Source organism: Clinocottus analis, unplaced genomic scaffold (genome assembly GCF_023055335.1).
Source record: "Clinocottus analis isolate CAN_PGR_092001 unplaced genomic scaffold, fCliAna1.0.p SCAF_14, whole genome shotgun sequence".
Taxonomy (NCBI): domain Eukaryota; kingdom Metazoa; phylum Chordata; class Actinopteri; order Perciformes; family Cottidae; genus Clinocottus; species Clinocottus analis.
Genome location: NW_027175865.1, coordinates 14,393,608 through 14,416,237, shown reverse-complemented (window position 1 = coordinate 14,416,237; position 22,630 = coordinate 14,393,608). Strand labels below are relative to the sequence as shown.

The window sequence follows — 22,630 nt, the reverse complement described above, 5'->3', positions numbered from 1 at the left end:
GAAGTTGAATGACAATTTTGTCATTTCTTAATTTGTAGTATTTTCTGTCACTGCTTTTCTGTGACCGCTGAAAAAAGTAACATGATCCTAACGGAATCAAATAACATGCTCCTGTCATGGAGTCAGGTGACCTATTTTTTGTAATAAAAAAATAAATGCACACTGCTCTTCCTTTATGTCGTTTCTATTCATTTGTCGCTTTTTGAATAGACAAGAATTATAATTTGGACGAAAAGAAGAAAAAAAATCACATAAAAGAAGAAGAAAAAAAGAAGGTTTTTTTAGAATAACTTTGCCACAAAATTAATAACATGTTATTCTACATCAAAGTAGCCCACTAACATTTTCATTAAACGTCCAATAATTATTTTATGTTCGTGCAGAGAATCCTCAGTTCCGATTTTTTTCCTTTTGTTTGCCGCAGCTTGACTAATCCAGACCGCCTCCGTGCGCGCTCCCACGCGAGTCCGCGCAAACTGTGCTCTCTGAAGCGTTATGGCAGGCTTTGATGATAGTAGACTACAAAGGAAGTGCAGAAGAGAGGAATTGATCCATTCCGCTTTAAAGTGTGCACCGAGATTAAAAAAACAATTTCCCAGATAATAATTACATATAATGAACAGTCTATGCCGTACTAGACTATGTATATAACATGTCTATACTCAGATGCACGGGTTGTTCGTGGTGTCTGTGTTTGGTAACCTGCTTCTGTACAGAGGAAAGGGACAATTAATCAATTAATCTAAAACAAGTTGGAATGAACAGCTTTAAAACACCACAGGTAGACCCTTCATATTTTAAGTGACTATATATAGATGACGAAGTGACCTCTATTTCCTCCAGATTTTACAATTCATTGACTATCTCTACCACATTTATTATTAAAAATGAATTAATTTACATTTTTAGAAATACTTACCCTATTGTTCGTGGACCAAACGGGTCCAGCTCACCACCCCGGAACCGTTCAGGCGGTCGATGTTTCTCTACGGCCAAGTACGGTGGCGGACCGGAGCTTTTCCAGACATGCGCCATTGAAAACAAACGTAGCAGAATCGGCGGGTCGCTGCTACGTTTTAATACAAACGAGTTAGAGGGATTGTTTAGTCTTTAATAAAGCCACGACACGTTTATAAACAATGGAGACTATTTTAGAGCAGCAGCGTCGCTACCACGAAGAGAAAGAGAGGCTGATGGACGCGAAGACGAAAGAAATGTTACACAAGAAGTCCACGGTAAGAGCTAGCTTTAGCATTGCTGCTAATCAGCGCTGCTAACACTGGAAACAACCGCAAGTTAACTAGTGCCGTTTTTAAAGTCTATCTTTGTTTTTGTTTTTGTTTTCTGACAGCTGCGGGACCAGATTAACTCCGACCACCGAACAAGAGCAATGTTGGACGTAAGTTAAACGAGAGTTTGATTAACCTCGCATGTAAATTCAGAGAGGAAGGTGAACGTTTTGTTTGGCTCCCTTTTTAGCATCTATGTGGCAAAAAGAATAACTGGAAATGTGAACATTTGCAGCTCAAATTTGTGCACTGCGTTTGACAAAACACCCCGATAGTTAAGAAGTGCACATAAATCACACTTTGCTTGTGACAAATACATGTGTTATGACATTATCATGGACAGTAGCGTTAGTTTAGTGAGATATGTGCTTCATGTGCAGGTCTGTCCAGTGTGTTATGTGGTCATGTTTAAAGATATTTAAATCTGTTTAATCTTTTGACAGAGGTATATGGAAGTGAGCGGAAATCTCAGAGACTCTTATGAAGACAAAGATGGGTGAGTGCCCGACCGGCTCCAGTTAAAGTGGCTCCAGTTGTGTCAGAATGGAGCTCCTCCAAACTACAGATTTTTTTTGCCGTTGCGTTATGTCGCTTTGTTAAGTTGAACAATGATTTTTTTTTTTCTGATTGACAGAATGAGAAAAGATGAACTTGGTGCCATATCTGGACCAAATGAGTTTGCAGAGTTCTACAACAGACTGAAACACATAAAGGAGTTTCACAGAAAGCACCCCAATGAGGTAGTTGATGTCTTCCTTCTATGATCTATACGGTCTAATTTGAGACTATGCAAACCTATTGACATGGATCATTTATAATAATGTTGTCACATCTCTCTTGTAGATTGCTGTTCCCATGTCTGTAGAGTTTGAGGAGCTGATGAAGGCCCGAGAGAACCCCAGTGAGGAGGCTCAGAGTAAGTTAAATCCATACATTTGAGCCAGACGGTCAGCTGACAAGTTTTGGGATCGACCTTGTTAAACGTAAAATAGCTCCGGCTGATATTGCTGGCTAACGCACTGCTCTGGTTTTTGTTCGTCTTCCACAGACCTGGTGGAGTTCACTGACGAAGAAGGATACGGCCGCTACCTCGACCTCCACGACTGCTACCTGAAGTTCATCAACCTGAAGGGATCCGAGGTTTAGATCCCCTTTGAGTCTGCATAGGTCACGCTGTTCCTTCAAACTGAAGTATTTTTATAAAAAAAACACTTTGTATGCTCTTTCCTGACAGAAACTCGAGTATATCTCCTTCCTGTCATCATTCGACCAACTTTTTGACATCCCCAAGGACAGGAAGAATGCTGAATATAAAAAGTAGGTCCACCCTGCTTCTTCCCATCAGAACTGAGCAGCTGACAAGAAAATTATCCCAACTTAGCTTGATTGTGTATCATAAACCGTTTCAATATATAATGTGTGCTGGTTGACTGTGCAGGTACCTGGAGATGCTGCTGGAGTATCTGCAGGACTACACAGACCGGGTCAAACCTCTGTTGGACCAGAACGAGCTCTATGGCAAAGTGCTGTTAGACTTTGAAAAAAAATGGGACAATGGGACCTTTCCAGGCTGGCCTGTAAGTTCTCTTATTCATATGTGAAGATGGTTGGAGTCTTGGGTGGCCATTTCATCTGACCTGTTTTTATTTATTTGTTTTAACTGCAGAAAGAGACGAGCAGTGCTTTGACACATTCTGGAGCTCATCTGGACCTGTCTGCCTTTTCTTCTTGGGAGGTAAAACATCCAGTGCTCACGTTTAAAGATGTATCTTTTATTTAATAAATCCTACTCGGGTTGCTTCTTATTAATACTTTGACTGACGTGTTATGCTTATTCCTTTCCGCAGGAGTTGGCTTCTTTGGGTCTGGACAGACTGAAGTCCGCCCTCATGGCGTTGGGACTGAAATGTGGAGGGTGAGAATGTCGTTTGCAAAGCTGAAATTTATAACGTTGAACTGATGTATATCTGAAAAGTCGGAAGAATCTAAAACCAAACTCTCGCAAGTTCTTAAAAGTTTGAGTTATGAGAAGTGGAAAATGGCTGTTTAACTTTTCCAGGAATCTGGGAACTGCACTTTGTCTGACATTTGATATTTCTAAGCCTGATGCACCAGGACAGCTGATTAAGTGTGTGTGTGTGTGTGTGTGTGTGTGTGTGTGTGTGTGTGTGTGTGTGTGTGTGTGTGTGTGTGTGTGTGTGTGTGTGTGTGTGTGTGTGTGTGTGTGTTTTGGACAGCACTCTGGAGGAGAGAGCTCAGAGGCTTTTCAGCACAAAAGGCAAATCCCTGGAATTGCTGGACCCGTCCCTGTTTGCAAAGAACCCCAAAGCCAAAGGCCCTAAAAAGTAAGGGTGTAAAAAATTAATTCTGATGCTGACGGTGTCTTTATAATAGTGCTCATTATATAATTCATGACAAATTACATCCATCACTTCTGCAGAGACACAGAGCGTAACAAGGAAATTGCCTTCCTGGAAGCTCAAGTCTATGAATATGTGGAGATCCTCGGGGTGAGTGCATAAATCCACTGGAGAGTTTGATCACTTTGAGAAAAGCGTCCCCTTATTGTCGGCTCAAACGTGACCGTTTCGATCGTTTACAGGAGCAAAGGCAGCTGACCCACGAGAACGTCCAGAGGAAACAGGCCCGGACCGGAGAGGAGCGCGAGGAGGAGGAGGAGGAGCAGCTCAGTGAGAGCGAGAGCGAAGACGAGGACAACGAGATCATTTACAACCCCAAGAACCTGCCGCTGGGCTGGGACGGCAAGGTGAGGCCTCGCACTTGTGACTTAAACACAGTTCTTGAATACAGAATGAAAGACTAATTAAAGAAGTTTGCAGGTAAAGTTCAGACCTAATCCTGAATTGTTACTCGTATTACTCCACGTCAAAACAACCGAACGATTCCTTTAAGTCCGCACAGAGACTCTGATGTCTGATGCAGCGGTTGCTCTTCCACGTATCTGCCAGCACAGAGGGAGTTTCACATGTTGGGATATGACTGATGATTTTAATAATCTCTAAAGCGGCGAAAAAGGAAGAGCTGGAAGAAGCACTGACAAATGTCCTGAAGATTCACAACATTTCAAGAAGCATGCAAATGTTTATTCTCCGGGTTGTTAACCAATAGCTCAACATTAATCCAAACTGGTGCTGCAAAATCCTGTTTTTACAATGCTGTTCTGTTCTGTGCTGTTCGTTTATTTAATAAACTATCTGTGTGTGTCGTGGTGTTTTATTCCCTGCAGCCAATTCCTTACTGGCTCTATAAACTCCACGGGCTGAACATCAACTACAACTGCGAGATCTGTGGAAACTACACTTACAGAGGACCCAAAGCCTTCCAGAGGCACTTTGCGGTATGTAGTTTTTACGTGGTCATTGTTACAGAGGGAGTGTGTAACCTGCCCGTCTTCGAACGACGTCAATGCCACAGCAAAAGAAAGTAAGTGTTGTTTTGTGTGTTTTTTTTTCATTGTAGGAATGGAGGCACGCTCACGGGATGCGCTGCCTGGGAATCCCCAACACCGCTCACTTCGCCAACGTCACACAGATCGAGGACGCCGTCTCTTGTAAGAGTCCTCGTCTCGCTCGTTACGGACGTCTGGATCGACGAAGCCCAGTTTTGTTTGTTTCGATAATGTTTGTTTTTGTTTTTTTCGTTACTCCAGTGTGGGCAAAGCTGAAGTCCCAGAAGGCTTTGGAGCGATGGCAGCCGGACACGGAGGTGAGTCCACGCGGGCGACTGGTTGTGGGGCAAGGAAGGGACGGCGCTTCCTAGTTCTCATTTAATGCTCGCTTCATGACTTGTGTGTGTGTTTTTCAGGAAGAGTACGAGGACTCGAGCGGCAATGTGGTCAACAAGAAGACCTACGAGGATCTGAAGAGACAAGGCTTGCTGTAGATGGAGGAGAGCATGAGTCACACGGGGAAAAAGTGAAAGAAATCTACAACGAGTAACAAGCGTCCTTTTTAAGATTTGTTTTTTTTTTTATCAGACATGTTTCTTTTTATTTGTAAGTAGTAATGTTGTTTTACAGACTTTGTAATGGCATAATCATTGATCATTATAATAAACAGAGTACTTTTCTTTTGTCACATCTGGTTGTCTTCATTATCTCCGGTTGGCTACATCTTAATGTGCTGCTCTGAGTGAGTCTTCCCTCCTTGAAGGATTTCGGTCCGTGTTCAGACTTCACTCGGCGAGACGCTTTGATTTATTGTTGCAATTGGCTCGTGTGTATATTTAGACTCTCTCTGCGTCGGCTACTTTACTGCTGCGATTGTGACGCAGTTACACACTGGAGTAATAAACTAAAACACGGGTACTTGTATTTCTTTTAATGAACAAACCTGTTGCCAATGAGACAACACGTAGTGAAACAAGGATATAACATTAGGGTTGGATCACATATTTAACACCGTAAAACAAAGTCATCAACATAAATATTTATTGTATTATTTTTCATACCGCGGAAGGCGTTTCCTCGTTCAGAGTGTTGCATACCACATTGTTTATGGGAGGATGTTATGAGAAGGCGCTGAGTAATTGATTCAGACGAGGGAACATAAACTTTATTGTTCTATCAGGAAACTTTGTCGCTGACATCAAGGCACAATTTGAAGCCAGTCTGTGTGGAATGGCTAAAAGACAAAGCCGTAAAATACAAGAAAAGCTCGTTTGTGCCACATGCGGTCTGCTCATTAAAAGAGAGCGGCGGAAAATATCGTGTTTCCTCGGACCTGCAGTCCAAACTCCAAAGACGATCACTTTACTGTCACGTTAATCAATAAACAATACCTCCTCACATTTAAGAAGCTGCAGCGTAAGCTTTACATTTTGTAGGACTGTTTCATTTGCAAGTGCCTGCATCATTTCAAGTGTTGATTGTAAAAAAAAAAAAAAGAAGTTATTTCTTACAACAAAAAGTATTCACGTGCTTCGGAGAAAATGTTCAAAAGAGGATTCAGGCTGAATGTTGCTGCAGGGAGTTTAACAAACCAGCACAAGATTCATTCAGTGACGGATAGCTCTCTAACATACATCCACGAAGGCAGCGCCTCATCACAGCAGCCAACAAGAGATTCCTCTGCTGGGATGGAGAGGACCCAGCGGTTCAAAATGATCTTTCGCAGCTCTTAGGTGGATTGTCCTCATGTCTTAATATCTTCATATTCAGGAATGTTGGGAGAAGATGCTTGGCCCGAATATGTGAAATCATTCTGTACAGGTGAGTTTTTAACAGGATCAAGAGACTGAGGGATGTAAAACAACAACAATATATCCGAGATATTGGATAGCAGCATAAAATATGGCAATTATGATTTATATTTCATGAAGTACCAAACTCATGAGCTCATTAAATGTGTACCAAACAGCCTCCAGGCGGCTCTGGGTAATGTTTTAATGTTTTAATTGAAGCGAAATCACAGCGGCACCTTGATTGTCTGATTGATGGCCGATACCTTTCATGTCTCGTGAAGCAGGAAAGACACGGGCTTCTAACTCTGGGGTACGGCTCATTTCCCCGCTGGCTTTGTTGAACACCGACAACTTGCAATTACTCGAAAACAGTGGAGTGAAATTGGATGACATGATTTTATTTTGTTCTGCCGTAGACGCGTTGGTGTGTATTATTCCTACAGAGCAATGTGGACAGAGGGAGACGCAAAGGAGAATCCTCAATTTTACGTGACGTCATTTTTCTCCAGTACGGCAGAAGATAAGCTGTGTGGCAAACGCACATTTGTGACACTCAAACGGTTTGTTCAGCTCAATTATCTTCACAAATTGACTCCACTTACACGATTTTTGAGAGGATTCATTCTTTGTTCTGGAAATGAGCCGCGCTCATGCGCTCTCCTGCCGAGAGAGGGTTGATGACACCCTCGACTGGTTTCTAGTTCGAACTGCACGGCTTTGGTTTCAAGGCCTCGGTCAAAGTGTGTCATAATGAGCTCACCTCGGGGGCCTGATGCCGTGCTATCGCGGCGGTTATGTGAGAGATGTTCTCAAGCTTTACTGTCAACTCAGTGTTGTTTGCTATTACATCCCTTCATGTGATCCTGACTCTGCTTCACGTCTCCATAGAGGCCTGTCCTGCCTTTCAGCCCCAAAGTTGTCTTAATTCTTGTATTTTATTTGGAGCTTCCACTACTCCGTCCTCACCACACCATGTCACGTCTGTCCCGGTGTTTTTTTTCTTCTTCTTTCCGCCTACTGAACAAATCCAGTGAACAAATCCCTCGATGTTCCCGATTCAAAGGTGCCACTCTGAGTTCTCCATTACTCCATTACAACAACTAGCAGAGCTAAGACAACACCAACAGCACCCTCCTGTGTGTTTAGTCACTCATTACATCTATTTATTGAAGAAATAATGTATTAAATTATTCAATTGAAGGTTACAAATCCTTGAGTAATATTTGGGCATTTAAAAGTTGCATCGGTGCAGAAGATCAAAATTAAAATGTATTTTCTTTGATAACAGTATTTTACTGAAGGCCTGGTGGGATCCATGATACTGTAAAATGTGTACACAGTATTTTACTGCAAAGGATTTGACTCCAAATGCATTTGCAGTAATAATTGTTTACTGCTGCAAAAGCAGTAAAATGACATGTCATAGATAATATGACAGGCGATCAGTATCAACTGCTGCAATCTGTATTCTCAGAGGAGACTGAAGACGCTGCACATGAATGACTCAATAAATGATGAGGTCAAGAGTCTGAAAGAGAGAGATCCTTCCAGCTCAGACGTCACAAATAAAAGGACCAGAACCCGAAGAGAAAGACCTTTTTTGTCCACGCAGTTTGCCAAAATGCAGATACATGGAATAGATGAACACAAATATGGGTGTAACTAAAAATGCAGCATTCATCTTGAAGATATTTTTTTTTCTCCTTCAACTTAACTAAAATAGAGAGTTCAAGTCCAACCAACGCCTCCCGTCTACGTTCCCTCCCGCTCCACTGGCCGCTCCAATGCAGAAGGCCAGTGGGGCGGGACTTGAGTGCTGAGGGCTAAATATTAAAATATATATATTCTTTCCTATAAACAATAAACATAAAGAACAGAGTTGCCTCCTCAGAGGACGACGAGCTGCTCAGAGGCCTGACATTTTGTCAGCAGCCGAGTACCAACGTGTCAATTTCATGGGCAAAGGCGTGTTTTTTCCCCCTTTTTTTATTTTGGCGGGTAGAACCATCAAAGCGTGGCATTAAAGTGTCCCGAGGGATCAGCTCTGCTCCGCTGACTCCTCATTCACATGAGGGCCGATGCCAGGCTGCAGGGACACCGGTTGGTTCACTTGGCTTGACGTGTGCACTTACTCAGGCTTCACTTGTAAAGCGCAGGCCGGAGTCGGATCCGGGTCTGGAAGCTGCTCCAGAGGTTGAGGAATGTAGGGAGAGCCGTTCTGACGAGATCTGTGGGAAAGGTCTCAAAGCGAGTGTGTTACCAGCGAGCATGCTCTATTTGAACTCTTGAATCTTTCCCCTTCTCTTTGAGGTCAGCTCGTCGGCATTTGCTTGCATCAAATGCCGCCCAAATACAGATTTCTGTCATTGTATTTCCAGCTAATGCAGGACTCGTAATACTGTGTCGCCACATTCCCCACGTGACCATAACCGATGGCCTAAAACTGTGAAACAAGAGCCATGTTGTAAACCAGACTCCTCCTTAAAGCCAGATTTCATGTGTTTCTCCATTCTGTAAAACTCTGTCTAATAAAATATTTGGAGCTCTGTGGGATTTTTGTTTTTTGAACCCTGAATGGCTTTTTAATTGCACAGTGTGGACTCAAATTAACCACCATTTTCTTTAATTTTTTTTTTTTTAAAAAGGACTCTAACCCACCAGCACTTCAACCCATAAAGCGCCGATGATTGAGACCATATGGAGCCGCGTTCAGCAGCTTCTGATCTTCTGCATTCTGCTCGCCCTCATCACTGCTCCTCCGACAAAACAAACGCAACTCAGAAACTACGTGTGAGGAAACTGACTGAAATACCACATCCTTGCAACCCGCGGCAGACTCCTTTGATCATTTCGAACCTTTCTTGCGCAGCGACACCACCGATCCACCGACAGTAAACAGACACGCATTTTAATTTGTCTTGAAAGAGATACAGGAAAGAACAGTCTCTCATCATAGGAAAATAAGAAAAAGAGCCGACGGAGCCGAGTCGCTGTACGCAGACGCCCCTCTCTCGAAGTCGCACACAGACACTGAAGAGAGACGCTATCGGGAAACGACGACCGTCTGTCCGTCGCTGTGACCTTGTAGCTTCGACACATCCGTTGCAATATTAACCTGTACAGAAAAGTGTTAGTGACTAAAAACAGCAAAGGTAGAGTGAACAATTAGAGGGTATCTCATCAGAGTTGGGGTAAAACAAGGTGGGGGAACTTAAAAGGGATCGTCTTTTCTCAGCGGCGGCCGACTGAATGTCTTCTCTGGTCACGCTCTCGGCCTCCAACGGGGAGACGTGGATCACATCAGCCACTTGTCCTTCTCCTTGTTGAAGTTCTCGGCCCACTGGCGCGTGAGCTCCAGGTAGTGGTCCGCCAGGTTGGGCTGGTAGTCCAGGTACAAGCGGGTCACAGTTTTCCTGGGCACGGCCTTCTCTATCTGCGTGCCTTCGTGCCATTGGTTGAAGGAAGTGATGGTGACGATCTCCGGCCTGACGGACAACGCCGCCTGCAGGGACGTGTCGTAGTAGCGTCCGTTAACCCGGTTCCTGGTGTTGTGGTTGTTCCAGGGCCGGACCGCCGTGTCCACGTACCCCGGGCCCACGCTGGGGATGAACAGCAGGTTGCTGGCGTCGCAGAACGCCTTGATGGCCTTCCAGTTCTGGTGGGACGAGCCGAAGGAGAAGCCGTTGGAGGCAAAGTAGGTGTATATGCCGTCGAAGCCGCTGGCCAGGATGTCGTGCTTGTGGCGCTCTTCCACGATGAGGCCGACGAAGACGCCGTCGTAAGGCGTGCCCCTGACGCTGTGGGAGCCCTGGGTCGTCAGCAGCTCCGCCCAGGACTCTGGCGGCATCAGGTAGGAGTCGTACACGTAAAACAGAGGCAGGATTCGCCCCGTGCTGGACTTGAATCGGTAGAAGGCGCCGTGCTTTCCGTACCTGAGGAACACGCGAGACGGGAGGGTTTGACAATAAGCATGGGAAAGCAATTTTAGGAAGGTACTACAAGCAGATGTTTTTGTAATTGTGCATTGGAAATGTTTGAATCCTGCTCATGCTGGCAGACTCTGAAATTAAAATGGATAATTGGTGGCTCGATTTGCTGTGCTGTGCGCCGCTACGGGGTCATTTCACTTTTTTACTAGGAGTCAGAAAGACATGGAGCTCGGTAGGCAACGCAATTAGGGGAAGGAAACCACAATAACTAGTTCACTGAACATGTGCCTTCATTAAAAGCACCTTTAATGAAAGCTAAGCTTCCGCAGATTGAGTCTAAAGAAGTGTATGCTTTACTTAAACCGTCATTTCTTTTTCTGTCCCTCCAATCTCTTGGTGTCACTTCATACAGATGGTCCGCTCAGCAGGTTTTCCTAAACGTTGGCAGCAAAATAAATCAAGTCGAGGCTTTGATTTGACTCCAGTGTGTCATTATAAACACGGCATCGCTTGGACTCTTTACTGTTGTTTCCAGGTTGAGATCATGAGCTTCTTTTACATTTGGATTTATTTTGTAATCAGACTACTACTGAATGTATTAAGGGATGAAACACTACCTGCTTAGCTTTGCAGCCTCCCCCCCTGTCTCCCACCTTAAAGCTAACATATGTCACACGTTGCTGGAGTTCAGGGAAAAGCTGAATATCATCAAAAGTTACGAGTCCGGCTCTCCTTTTGACACACATTCCTGGTCGAAGTCGGAGCAAAAGCTGCCTTCTGATCCATTACAGCGGGCTCACGGGGGAGACATCTATATTTAACAACCCGCTCTTCATCTCCCCGTCTCGGGCTTCAGGTTTCACCACATGACTGGACTCCCCACGTCAGATATGGAAATGAGAGCTGAGGCGTTCGGTCAGTGAAAGGAAACACAAGCGACACGGCAGAAGAATGGAAGCTCGGCAACTTACTTGTCAATGATGTACTTGATGTTGTCATGCATGCTCTGGTCCGTCCGCCCTTTGTATGGCTGTATGTGAAAGGCCACCTGTGCAAACCACATTTGAACACAGATGTTAACAGAAAGCTCCTGAAAGCAGCACACGAACACAAACACCTGAAAAACAAGGGGTTATGCAGTGAAGGTCAAACTGAGCACTTTGTTCTGTTCCTGTTTTATTTGTTTTCATGGACAGACGATACGAACGCAACATTTTAATTAGTTTGACCCGTCGGCCTGTACTCCCCGTTACAGGTGTCGCAGTATTCGGGCCCCGAGAGACAAAAAAGAAACGTCTTAATCCCGTTTGAACTGTGGCATGAACGATACAGTTTACGATGTTTGTCAATTTAAAAGATCCTTTTTCAAATGAAGACAGTTTAGTTTCTGACGCGGCTGAAAATAAGTATTAAAAGAGGTGCGAGCATGTGTCGTGTTGAGACTGCAGCGACACAAAAGCAGAGTGACCTTAGCTGTTATTGAATTATTTTTTTTAGTTGACAAACTCAACCTCATGTGTAATCTACTCATCGCATGACGAGAGTGAAGACGAGTCCACCGGCATCCTGGTAGTTTGCTTCGTAGCCATCGTTTCTTCACAAATGTTCACGCTGCCCGGGCTGTCTTGTTAAAAGTAATGTCCCATCGCTCTCTCGCTCCTGATCCTTGAGGATAATCAACAACATTTTGACCACAAACGATGCTGCAGGAGACAAATGATTGACAGCTGCTTGACTACAACGTAATTCCTTCACGGTGGACGTGTTGTCAATCGTGTCATTTAAGGAATACATGAAGAAGTGGGAACGAGATAGACGGCAGTGTTCTGCTGCTTTGGTTTGCTTTTGAGCGGATCTTTTTTGCCCAGCACCTACAAAGACTTTACGGATGGGCGTGTGCTTCTGGATGATTGACAGAGGAAATGTCTGACGCGCATATAATCGCCTTTAAACAGAGTTTACCTGCAAGTAGAAATAAAACAGTCTTTTCCTGCAGCTCAGGGTGTGTCAGTATTCAGGGACGAACTCATTTGACATCTTAACAGGACCTGCTGCTTCTTTAGATTCTATCGTTCAAGGATTAAGGCCCCGAAATCCAAAATATTTACAAGTTACAACAAATACAATATTATTTTCACTTTATTAATTGTTCTACTATCTGTTGTAATGTTCCAAAAACACGTCCCAAAATAAGTCGATAGCAAAAAATGTTATGGAAACAATCTTCCCCCGTCAAAACCTGGTGCCCATATTACCCACAATGCAAAGGTTGATTGTATAAATGAATGGGTTTTGTTTGAGTTTGGTTTATAAAAAAAGCACAATGGTTTTGCTTTAATTGACTAAAACATTTAAACGAAGTAAATGAATTTAAAATGACTTGGACAAGTTCTTGGTTCCCAGAGGACACAAACAGCTGATTCATGGGTGAAACAGCTTTTTTTTCAGTGCGATACATCAAGCAAACGTAATCCACGACAAAATACGTTTCCCTCGAAGCAAAATTCACAACGTCATCTTTCTGGAGACAGGCCTGCACCAATGGCACAGAAATAATGTCCCTTTGGAAAGGCACGTTGCTTTTACGAGTCATCTGTCATTAAAGAGGAAACAGGCGGATCAAATTGTGTCCTTTTTCCTGTTGCACAAAGATAGAAGGAGACAGAGAAGCAGCTAAGTTTAGCCCGCGGGACGCTGAGGATCTCTTGAAAAGGGATCCGAGGAGAGGAGGGAACAAGAGGAGCAGATGCTCTTCATCCCTACAGGCTCGTCCCGTATTGTCGTCTCCTCTGCTCTCACATTCAGGTGAAACAGGATGACATCTACTTCACTGACCCGAGAGTCTCAGAAACCCTTTTTTTTAGCTACTTCTCAGTAATAATTCAAGCTTCAAGCAAGACTCTCTCCCTCTTTTGATTATTTTTGATTCGAGTCAGAGGGAATATTGGTTCATTTAGCTTCAAACAAAATAAAGAAAATGTTCAAAGTGGAGGCCTGAGCGTGATCTGACAGACGACACAGCGTGCTGTTCTTCAGCGCTGAAAGCCGGGTGACCGATGCCCGCCTGTCATCCGGGGACGACTATGATGCTCCTGTTTGCTTCAGTCACAAAAGGGAAGAAAAGGCTCTGCCGCAGCTCGGCGAACACTGAGGCATTGACGAGGAGCCACAAACGCCGAGCGCGCAACAACGCCCACTCCATCCTTCAAAAGAGGCTGCAAGGTCCTCCTAAACAGTTTCCATGGAAACGCGGCGGCGTTTTTTTTTTTTTTTTTTTTGGCGAACAGGCTCGGGGTTTGTCAGCTGTCTCGACTGGTTGGAAATCATGAAAGGCCAGCGAGGTAAGACGCCGCTCAATCTGTTCCCGGCTCGGCTGAATAAACCGCGGATGGATGCGGATGAAAAAGCGCTTTGTTTGCTCGGATCCCCTCGAGTTTGCGCGACGCCGACAGACTCTCAGATTTGCATCCCGGGCCTCAGGTGTGTGTGTGTTTGTGTGTGTGTGTGTGTGTGTGTGTGTGTGTGTGTCGGGGATGCCACCGCCGTAAACACACACACGCAACCGGAAGCGTCCACCGATGTTCGGCTGCTCTTCGGATGATGACAAACACTCACTAGAGGCGACGGTGTTGCATCACCACGTGGGCATCATTATGCAAACTGAGAGCATGGATTCAAAAGTGAGGACGCAAAATATTGTTGGGAAACACGACTTGAGATCCGAGTGGACTCAGAGTAACCTGAAATCCTCTGCAATGTCCACATAACACATCCATATGTCTAATATTAAATATCTAATCAAATATGTGCCGCAAAAAAAGCTCGATAAGATTTCCTCTGGGCAATTTTAAAACGATATTATTCGTAATCGCTCTTATAATTGGAATATTTTCTCATTATAACTATATATATATATATATATATATATATATATATATATATATATATATATATATATTGTAATTCCAGCTAAATGCCAGGGGAGTGGAGCGAGATGGTAGTTGTGTGATGATATGAGGTGAATGGAGTCAGGAACTGGTCATTATGGTATGTTTGATATTTGGTCAGACTTCATCTTAATCTTTGGGATGAATTTCTATCTTCAATTCTTTTAGTTTAGTTTTTTCTCTGCATTGCTGACAACATTTATAGTATTATTGGTAGAATTACTCACACATAAGGTGGAAAACCATTACTGTGTTGAAAGCTGGCAGCTTTGGCAACAAGTTTTGCATATTGGTTAATATGTGAACAAAGAAGGAGTCACGTTTCTGGCAACCTGAATAATGTGTGCAACTCTTTTAGCTCCATTTTGGTGTCTGAAATTGAGAAAAATATCAGTCTCTTTGTGCTAAATGCTCCATTATGTTCACCAGTGACCCGCTAACTTCCTCTTTCTGCCATGTGACGCCGGCCTGCTAGCGTACATTAAATTCATGAGCTTTTGTTTGCTAAAAAACAGCTGCTTAAAAAACAAAAACAAAGAGCCCACGGACGCTAAACAGCTCGGTGGAGCTGAGAGGAGCCGATTATTGCACATAATCATTTGACCAAATGTTGATTGGTGCAGCTCTAATGTTTGTTTTTTTACGTGACTTGATGGGGATGAAAACGCCATATATTCCTCGGCAAGAGCACACTGTGTGTCGACAATGGAAAGAAAAGCTCGATCAGTTCATTAAAATGGGTTCATTCAATCAAATCTCACCAACGTTCTTACAAAACTGCAATTATCCTTAAAACGTGATACTTTTCTGCTCCGGTTTTAATCTCTATCTGCTTGTTTGCCGCTGGCATCCTGACATTTCACTGGGCCAACAGGGTCAATCTATGCTTAATTAGTGAGGCTGCCGCGCTGGAGGGGATTATAGATCAGCCCGTGTCCTCCTGTCTCTCATATGTGACGGTCTCTGCGGATATCTGTGACACCGTTGGTCTGGCATACGATGACATTAGGAGCGACGGTGCCTCATCACACCCTATTTCACATTTGGTTTATTCCCTGAGGAGCTCCTCCGGTGTCAGAGGGAGCGTCGCAAACGACACGGGCAGAGGAAACAGAGCAAACACACACACACACACATGACTGCTCACAAACAGCGTGACTTCAGCCTGTATTTTGTCAGCGGCAGCTCTGGTGCACTGAAACACTGGAGAATTAGCCCTCGGGTCAGCTGAGGGACACACACTGTTGTGTAAGTGCGACTGAGACACACACAGGGACCCAGTTCTCCGTATAAGACTTCCATATAAGGAGCACGAAGGTAGACGAGCGAAAGCTACTCTGTGCCATTAATGCTGAATCTACAGTCTGCGCTCAGCTTGTTTTGCCACTGCTGTCTCAAGCACCTTCAGCGTCTTAAGGCGGTATGGTATCAGACACACTAAGTGCTGTGAATATGATATAGAGCAGATATGAATTTGGTGGATGGAGAGGCGCTTTGAAAGAGACAATCCACCCCGAAGCCCTTGAAGTTGTACTATTGGCTCGAATAGGAAGGCGTCTGAAAGCAGAACATTTCCCTCTCTTTCCAGCCTCCATGTTACTGTAACTGTCAAAAGGTTTTGAGGTCAGAGCATCACAACTGGAGATGCCACTGGGCCCCACTGGGTAGGTACCATTTCTTCACTGTCAGGAGCCTCAGTGGACCAGAATGCAATGCGGCTGCAAGACATGCTGCATTCGGCATAAAAAGGCATGACATACTTTTTCTTGACTGGGGGAAGAAAAAAAAAGCAGTTTTAAGGACTCACCACACCAGCGTTTAAAAGCTAAATCAAACCTTTTAAAGTTCAACTTTGATGATGAATGCCAATATTTACATCTGCATCGTTGACCATTTGCACATGTCTGAACTGCGCTGACCTTTGAGGCAACAAAGACTCCAAAACAGGGCTGAACCCTGTATGTATGTACTTGTCACACTCAGCTTTAACGTTTCACTGTCACTGGCATTCATTCAGTAAATCATCAGAAAGGGAAAACATACCGGTTGTCTCACCAGTTACCTTGATGCTGTGCCTGTGGGCGGCGTCCATGACAGCGGGTACCAGGTCCTCGGTGGGCTCGCCGTGGTCGTCGGCCACCCCGGGGGGATACCAGGACAACACCAGCACCCCTACAACACCACAGCACGCGGAGGAAAGTCTGCTCTGAGTACCGCCGCGGACGTTAAAGCAGACACACGATGCTGCACATGTCAACTTCTTCACTGGCTGTCAGCCGGGGTGTTTATTCTAGCAACGTATGTAACCATTGAAGGATTTCTAGTTCTGCTTTTGTTTGACAACTTTGGGGCGTCGATGCGACTCAGGTCTAAAGACTCAGACGGTCTGTTGTTCCAGCAGCAGTTAAACATATGAATGGACACATTTAGTTGTGGTTTTTAGATTCAGCATCTTTCTGACATCGTCGGTCATGTGTCTTGTTTCATTTGGCTGGTTCTTCGTGTCTCTTGTCTGCTGTGCTCTGTGAACTTTGGCTGTTGTTGTCTGTATGACTTTTGGTGACAAATGAGTTTCCCCCGTGTGGATTAATAAAGTTTCCTAATCTAATATAAACTAATCAACAATAAAAGCTATGGCAACTTTATTCAGATTACTGTTGATGTGTGAGTGGGGGGCGCTGAGTGGATTGGCAAAGACCCTGCAGGTCCACGACATGAGAAACATGCAGAGCCATGCAGTGTCTTGCAGTGTCTTGCAGTGTGTTGCAGTGTGTTGCAAGAATTACCTGCTGCAGCCGCCTCTATCTGGGCCATGTGGGACTCCAGCACCGTTGGGTCCCTGGAGCTGTAGGGCCCCAACTCCGGGTAAAAACTTGAGGCAATATCATCCGGAGGCGTGTGCCTTCCTTGGGCATGACTGGCTGCGATCTTGGGGTCCCAGTGTGGCACCAGCACGTGATCCCAGTGGATGTACTTGTTGTCCATGCTGGGAGCGCCGTACCACAGGTAGTAGAAGATGTGCACGTCGTAGAAAATGCTGTAATCTCGGTCCGACTTGGTGAACACCACCTTCGTGTCACTGCTGCCCATGTGGAACTGGCCCGGCGACACCACCAACGCCGCAGCCGCAGCAGCAGAGTCCTTCACGTCCAGCCGCCTCCGGTCGGATCTCTCCCCGACGAAGTCCATGCCGGGGGCCAGGTCCGAGAAGCCGTCGCTGGGCTTCAGCGTCCTGAGCCCCATCATGGCCCCGAAGATGAAGAGCGTGAAGAGGAAAAGAGCCACGAGGGCTTTCCGGCGGAGCCGAGTCATCGTCGCTGTCCGTGGTGCTGAAGGCGAGCGGGCCAAGTTAACGCGGGGGTTCCTTCCTCTCGACGCCCGGCTACAGCTCGCCGACGCAGTCCTCGTGTCTCAGCATGGCTCTGGCGTCGAGCAGGTACAAGAAAACACACACACACACACACACACAGAAATAAATAATGAAAAGCGTTCAGTCGCTGCGGAGGCTGGCGCGTAATCGAGCCTGTTAAACGCGCCACAAGAAGAAGAAGAAGAAGAAGAAGAAGAAGAAGAAGAAGAAGAAGAAGAAGAAAAAGCAATCTCATTTCACTTCCATCATCACGACCTGGAGGCATCGCGCGCTCCAATGCTCCAATAAATCGCCTTCTCGCGTCGGGTTTTTATTCTTTTCCATCATTTTCTCTTCGAGAGAAAAGTGGGAAATCGATTTTGAAAAAACAAAACATGAAGACAATGTTGCACCGGTCTACAGATAGCATCTAAAAGAAAACAAACAGACGCCAGTCGCCCTCGAGGTGTCTGTAAAGCTCTAATAAAGCGAGTACCTTTGTATTCCGTCCGTTGCGCGTCTGTTCCTCGTCTCTCCAAGTCGTCCCGTCTTCATGACGAGGCTTTCTGGTCTGTTGCGAGAAGCAACAGCAATGTTTTCATGACTGAATGTTCATGTCAGGCGACAGAGTGAAACATTTTGTTTCTGTGGTGCGAGCAGAGGGACAGGGAGGGGTGGGATTAACCCCGACCGGAAATACGGGTAAGAGGGGTGATTATTGCCACAGGGGAAGCAGGAGGAGGAGCTCGAGCCTGTGTTGGGATTCATCTCTTACGCGCGTGCTCTGTGTGGGTCACAATCCGTTGTAGTACAGCAACTGAAACCACTGGAAAGTAACTATTTAATACATGTATTACAAGGGAATTCCTTTGTACTAATCGCAGGGAAACCCCTTTGTTTAGCTGGTCTGCGTGTTGAATTATTTCCTCCCCAAAAGAGCAGCCTCTTCTTTTCTTCTCTGCACAGCAGGCCATGGCTTAAAAATGCACAATATGCTCACGGCGAAGTAAACAAACCAGCATATGTCTGAGAATGTTTAGGCCTCTTTCCCTTTAATTGGCAGCCAAAATAACATAATTAATTCAGGACACTTCTGAAGAAAGTAAAAGGAGATAGCAGAGTGTTTTAATTTTCATATAACGATGAGACACTGCATGAGACGTGACACCACAATGAGTAAAACACATATGCCTTTGTGGTTAATGCCGCTTTTCTTTTATCTCCACCACTGTGGCACCAAGGACGTCTCTTACATACTATTTGGAGTCTATACAATTTATTTTAACCTCAACGACTTCAAATCCATTTTCTTCTTCGAGGCCCATGTTTGATTGTCTGGAAAGAAACACGTCATGTACTTTTCTGCCAGATAACAAAGGAACGGTGTGCTATTAAGATAATTACACCCCAGTGTATCAATAGTCAGTATTAATAGTAACATGAGCTCAAACTATGTTGATGCGGCAAAACACATCTCTAATTCTTCATGTTCGTGTGTTGATCTAACGGCAGTACTGACATTTCATACTGCCGTCACAATATGTATATGTATGTCTTTGGATTATGTTTGAACCAGTTTGGTATTTAATGAAACACAGGCGGTCTCAGAGAATACATGCTTGAGGCGACATCTAGTGGCAAAGAGAAAGTAGTAATATGTTACCCAGGAGAGACCCTGTGTTGCTCTGACATGCATGTTTTTGTTTTGCATTTAGAATAATCACTTGTCATCTTTGGATTTTCAAATTGATTTAAAAACATTTTAAACTAATGTTTTTATTTGTGAGCAACCTTTTAAATGCTTTTCCCCTCCCTAAACAATTTGCAAGGAATGGCACATGAAGCAGGTTGAGAATAAAATATAATAAAGTGAGAAAAAACTATAAAGAAAAGAAAACATAATCGCCCTCACAGTCCCAGCCATCACTCTTTAAGCTTTGCAATTCATAAGACATTAACGTTGTCCATTATATATATATATATATATATATATATATATATATATATATATATATATATATATATATATATATATATATATGTGTGTATATATATATATATCCCCCCCCCCCCCCACACTCTGGTTCATGGGATCCAGCTCAGCCTACAGAGCTGCCATCAGTCTGCTCGTCTGCCTGCAATCGACACATCACCTCCCCCAGATGTGCCCCGACAGATGTATCCGGGTCCAGAGTGTTGCTGCTGCTGCACCACTGCTGTATATCCTCCTGCTTCTGGCTCCCTTCGTCTCTCTGAGTAACCGTCCTTTCCCCTCTTGAGCCTCAGGATCACCTGTCTGCTCGTTCGCCTGCCGCCAGCGTTCAACCTCAGCCTGCTCACGTCACGCTCCGTCCTCCCGCCCGGTCTGCACTCCATCACTGTGTGTTCATCAGCACAATGCTTGGAAGACATCCCAATGACACGTGATAACATCCTTTTATTTATTAATGTAATAATGTATGGGTATTACAAGGAAGTTAAGACATTAGTTTATCCTAATATTTTCCAATGAATTATTTGTCCACACTTAAATAACTGAAACATTTCTCACTTTACATGCAATTTATACATTTACAAATAAGTCTATTTACTTGAAGAAATAAGAATACTATGACAGTGAGCCGCTCCAAGGTATCCTCCACATTTGCATGGCTAATTGGCTGTTATCAATAATCAGCTTCATGGCAGATCTTATAAAGGAACTTCAACGGCTTCATTTATCAACAACGCATCTTTTCTAAAAATCGAATGCGATATATTGTGAATACTTTTTTCATTCGGTCACAAAAGGAAGCTCTAACTGGTCTCATCTGGACCCAAACGCAAAAACTCAAGAGTCCAGGGACCTTTGACCTTTTATTTCCACCTTTAAGTTTAGAGCGTTGAACAGGGTCAAACGGCTGGTATGTTCACCGGGAGTCAGCCTAAGAGGGTTAAACGGGGACAGGCCGGCTCGGTAACAAGAGATCAGTCCGTGAGAGAGGGATGGAGAGTCTGGCATGGAAAACCAAAGAACAATCTGGCAAGGTGTGCCTGAGAGGCAGCGTCCTATGTAAGGCTTGATTAATGATCAGAGGCAGGTGAGTGAACAGGTGAAGGGCGTTAGACTAACGAGGAGGGAGCCACTGACAAGCAGAGTGAGGCGGCTGTGGAGATGAACTGTGACAGAAGCGCTTGTTTTGTTGGGTCCTGGTGCTGAAACTGACCTGTGGCGAATGTTATTCATGATGTGTTACATGGACATTGTCATTGTATGCGTGTCCCTGAAACCATATGCTTTTATCAACAATATATTTTACATCAAACACCAAGAATGGATTATATTAGTGTGCTCCCCCCCCCACCCTCCCTCCTCCTACACCCTACAACATCTATAAAAAGTCCCCAAATATATTCACACTCTTTTAAACTTCCTGCTGGAGTTCTTCTATACTTTTATTATTGTCACAATAAAAACAAAAAGACAAAAAGACCAAAATCAACAATGACTTGTGTGTGTCCAAATCCTGATATATCTTATTCCTTACTGCCGCAGCACTCCATTAATGCCCTAAAACTATCAAAAACACATCAGTGAGCCACACTGTTGCACTGCACATGTCCCTTCACCCCCATGAACACACACACACTGTAGTTTAGTTTGAGTCAATCCCACACACACACACCGTCCTGCTGCACTAAATGTGTATTAATCCGCCGCTTAAAATAGTCCACAACAAATGCAGCTTTTCCTCAAACTTGAACTTAGAAGTCAAACATTTTCTTTGGATTTGTTGCCAATAAGAAAAATGCAAAAATAACACCCATCCTTTAAGTTTTAAGTCAATATATATTGATTAAGAAACAAATGTCACAGTGGCGCCCCCTGGTGGTAGAGTCAGAAACGACACTGTGGGAGACAACGCACGTTCCCTCAGACCTGAGACAAATGAGCTAAAAGCAACACAAACCGCATCAACTTCCATCAGAATTGTTTAATTTTATGCCATCGGACATTTCAAACGTCCTGTAAACAAATAAAAAATCAGACACATTGCAGCTTTAAAAATGTTCTCCACATTGACCCGATGAAAAGGAATCTGTTTTCTGCTCCACTTGCTCGTAGAGTCGACCAAGCTAACAACACCCCCGAAATAAATCTGTTCCTACTCCTTTAACGGACGGGCTCCTTTGTTGAAGAAGGCTTCAGCCTGTCATTGTGGCCCCGAGGTGGCCCCCGGCAGCTTTCGCACCTCGAGGCTTGTTGTGGGAGGGATATCTGTCACGACATGGCAGCACGCTATAGATTTGTTATCGATCAGGTTTATTGATTGATTGCCCCCTGGAGGAGGGGTGAAAGGTGAGCTGACAGGCTTCCCGTGGGGCTGCTGCTTATTTTTGCCCCCCTCCGCAACGCGCGAGGGCCCACGCCGTCACCCAAGAGTGTTTCCAACCCGCGTGTAGCGTTACGTTCACAACATAAATGCTGCAGAGTCTGAACGGTCCTGTGATATGCACGTATTCACGCGGACTCTCAACTCTTCAATCACGGCGCCATAGCAGCCTGTGTGTGTGTGTGTGTGTGTGTGTGTGTGCGCGTGTGTGTTGATTCAGCGATGGCTGTTGAACAAGCGCGTGCCATGGCTTTGTTCCCCCAAGCCCCCTCTGGGTGACCCCGGTCACCTTAGGGTGGCCTGTTTTGTTTTGCAGCAGCCGCTGGGCCTTTCCATTTCCATGGCGACTTCCAGAGCGCCTCCGGCTGGACTATTAGACCGGTGCATGATGGGAGGTGTTTTTCATCAGGCAACACCTCGCGCGCACGCACACACACACACACACGCACACACACGCGCAAAATGTGCAGAGACTCTGAGCTGCATTTGTTTCACGGAAAAGTCAGAAAAACTGACGGCTTTAGCTTATTACCTCTGGTGT

The 22,630-nt window shown here is 44.7% G+C and overlaps 2 protein-coding genes across 2 annotated transcripts; one reads left to right on the top strand and one right to left on the bottom strand.

Moving 5' to 3' along the window:
* Window positions 1-1,016: 1,016 nt before the first annotated feature.
* On the top strand, window positions 1,017-5,386 carry sf3a3 (splicing factor 3a, subunit 3). The gene is made up of 17 exons (XM_068575389.1): window positions 1,017-1,235; window positions 1,352-1,399; window positions 1,733-1,785; window positions 1,924-2,029; window positions 2,133-2,205; window positions 2,338-2,429; window positions 2,524-2,606; window positions 2,728-2,866; window positions 2,956-3,024; window positions 3,137-3,204; window positions 3,527-3,634; window positions 3,730-3,799; window positions 3,892-4,056; window positions 4,537-4,647; window positions 4,770-4,860; window positions 4,960-5,015; window positions 5,115-5,386. The coding sequence occupies exons 1-17, from the start codon at window positions 1,140-1,142 to the stop codon at window positions 5,190-5,192; spliced, it is 1,506 nt and encodes a 501-aa protein (XP_068431490.1). The 5' UTR covers window positions 1,017-1,139; the 3' UTR covers window positions 5,193-5,386.
* maneal (mannosidase endo-alpha like) lies at window positions 5,345-18,372 on the bottom strand. Its single transcript, XM_068575390.1, has 5 exons — window positions 18,213-18,372; window positions 17,154-17,789; window positions 16,430-16,539; window positions 11,392-11,468; window positions 5,345-10,423 (listed from the first exon to the last, which is right to left on the bottom strand). The coding sequence occupies exons 2-5, from the start codon at window positions 17,677-17,679 to the stop codon at window positions 9,787-9,789; spliced, it is 1,350 nt and encodes a 449-aa protein (XP_068431491.1). The 5' UTR covers window positions 17,680-17,789; window positions 18,213-18,372; the 3' UTR covers window positions 5,345-9,786.
* Between the last annotated feature and the right edge of the window lie 4,258 nt (window positions 18,373-22,630).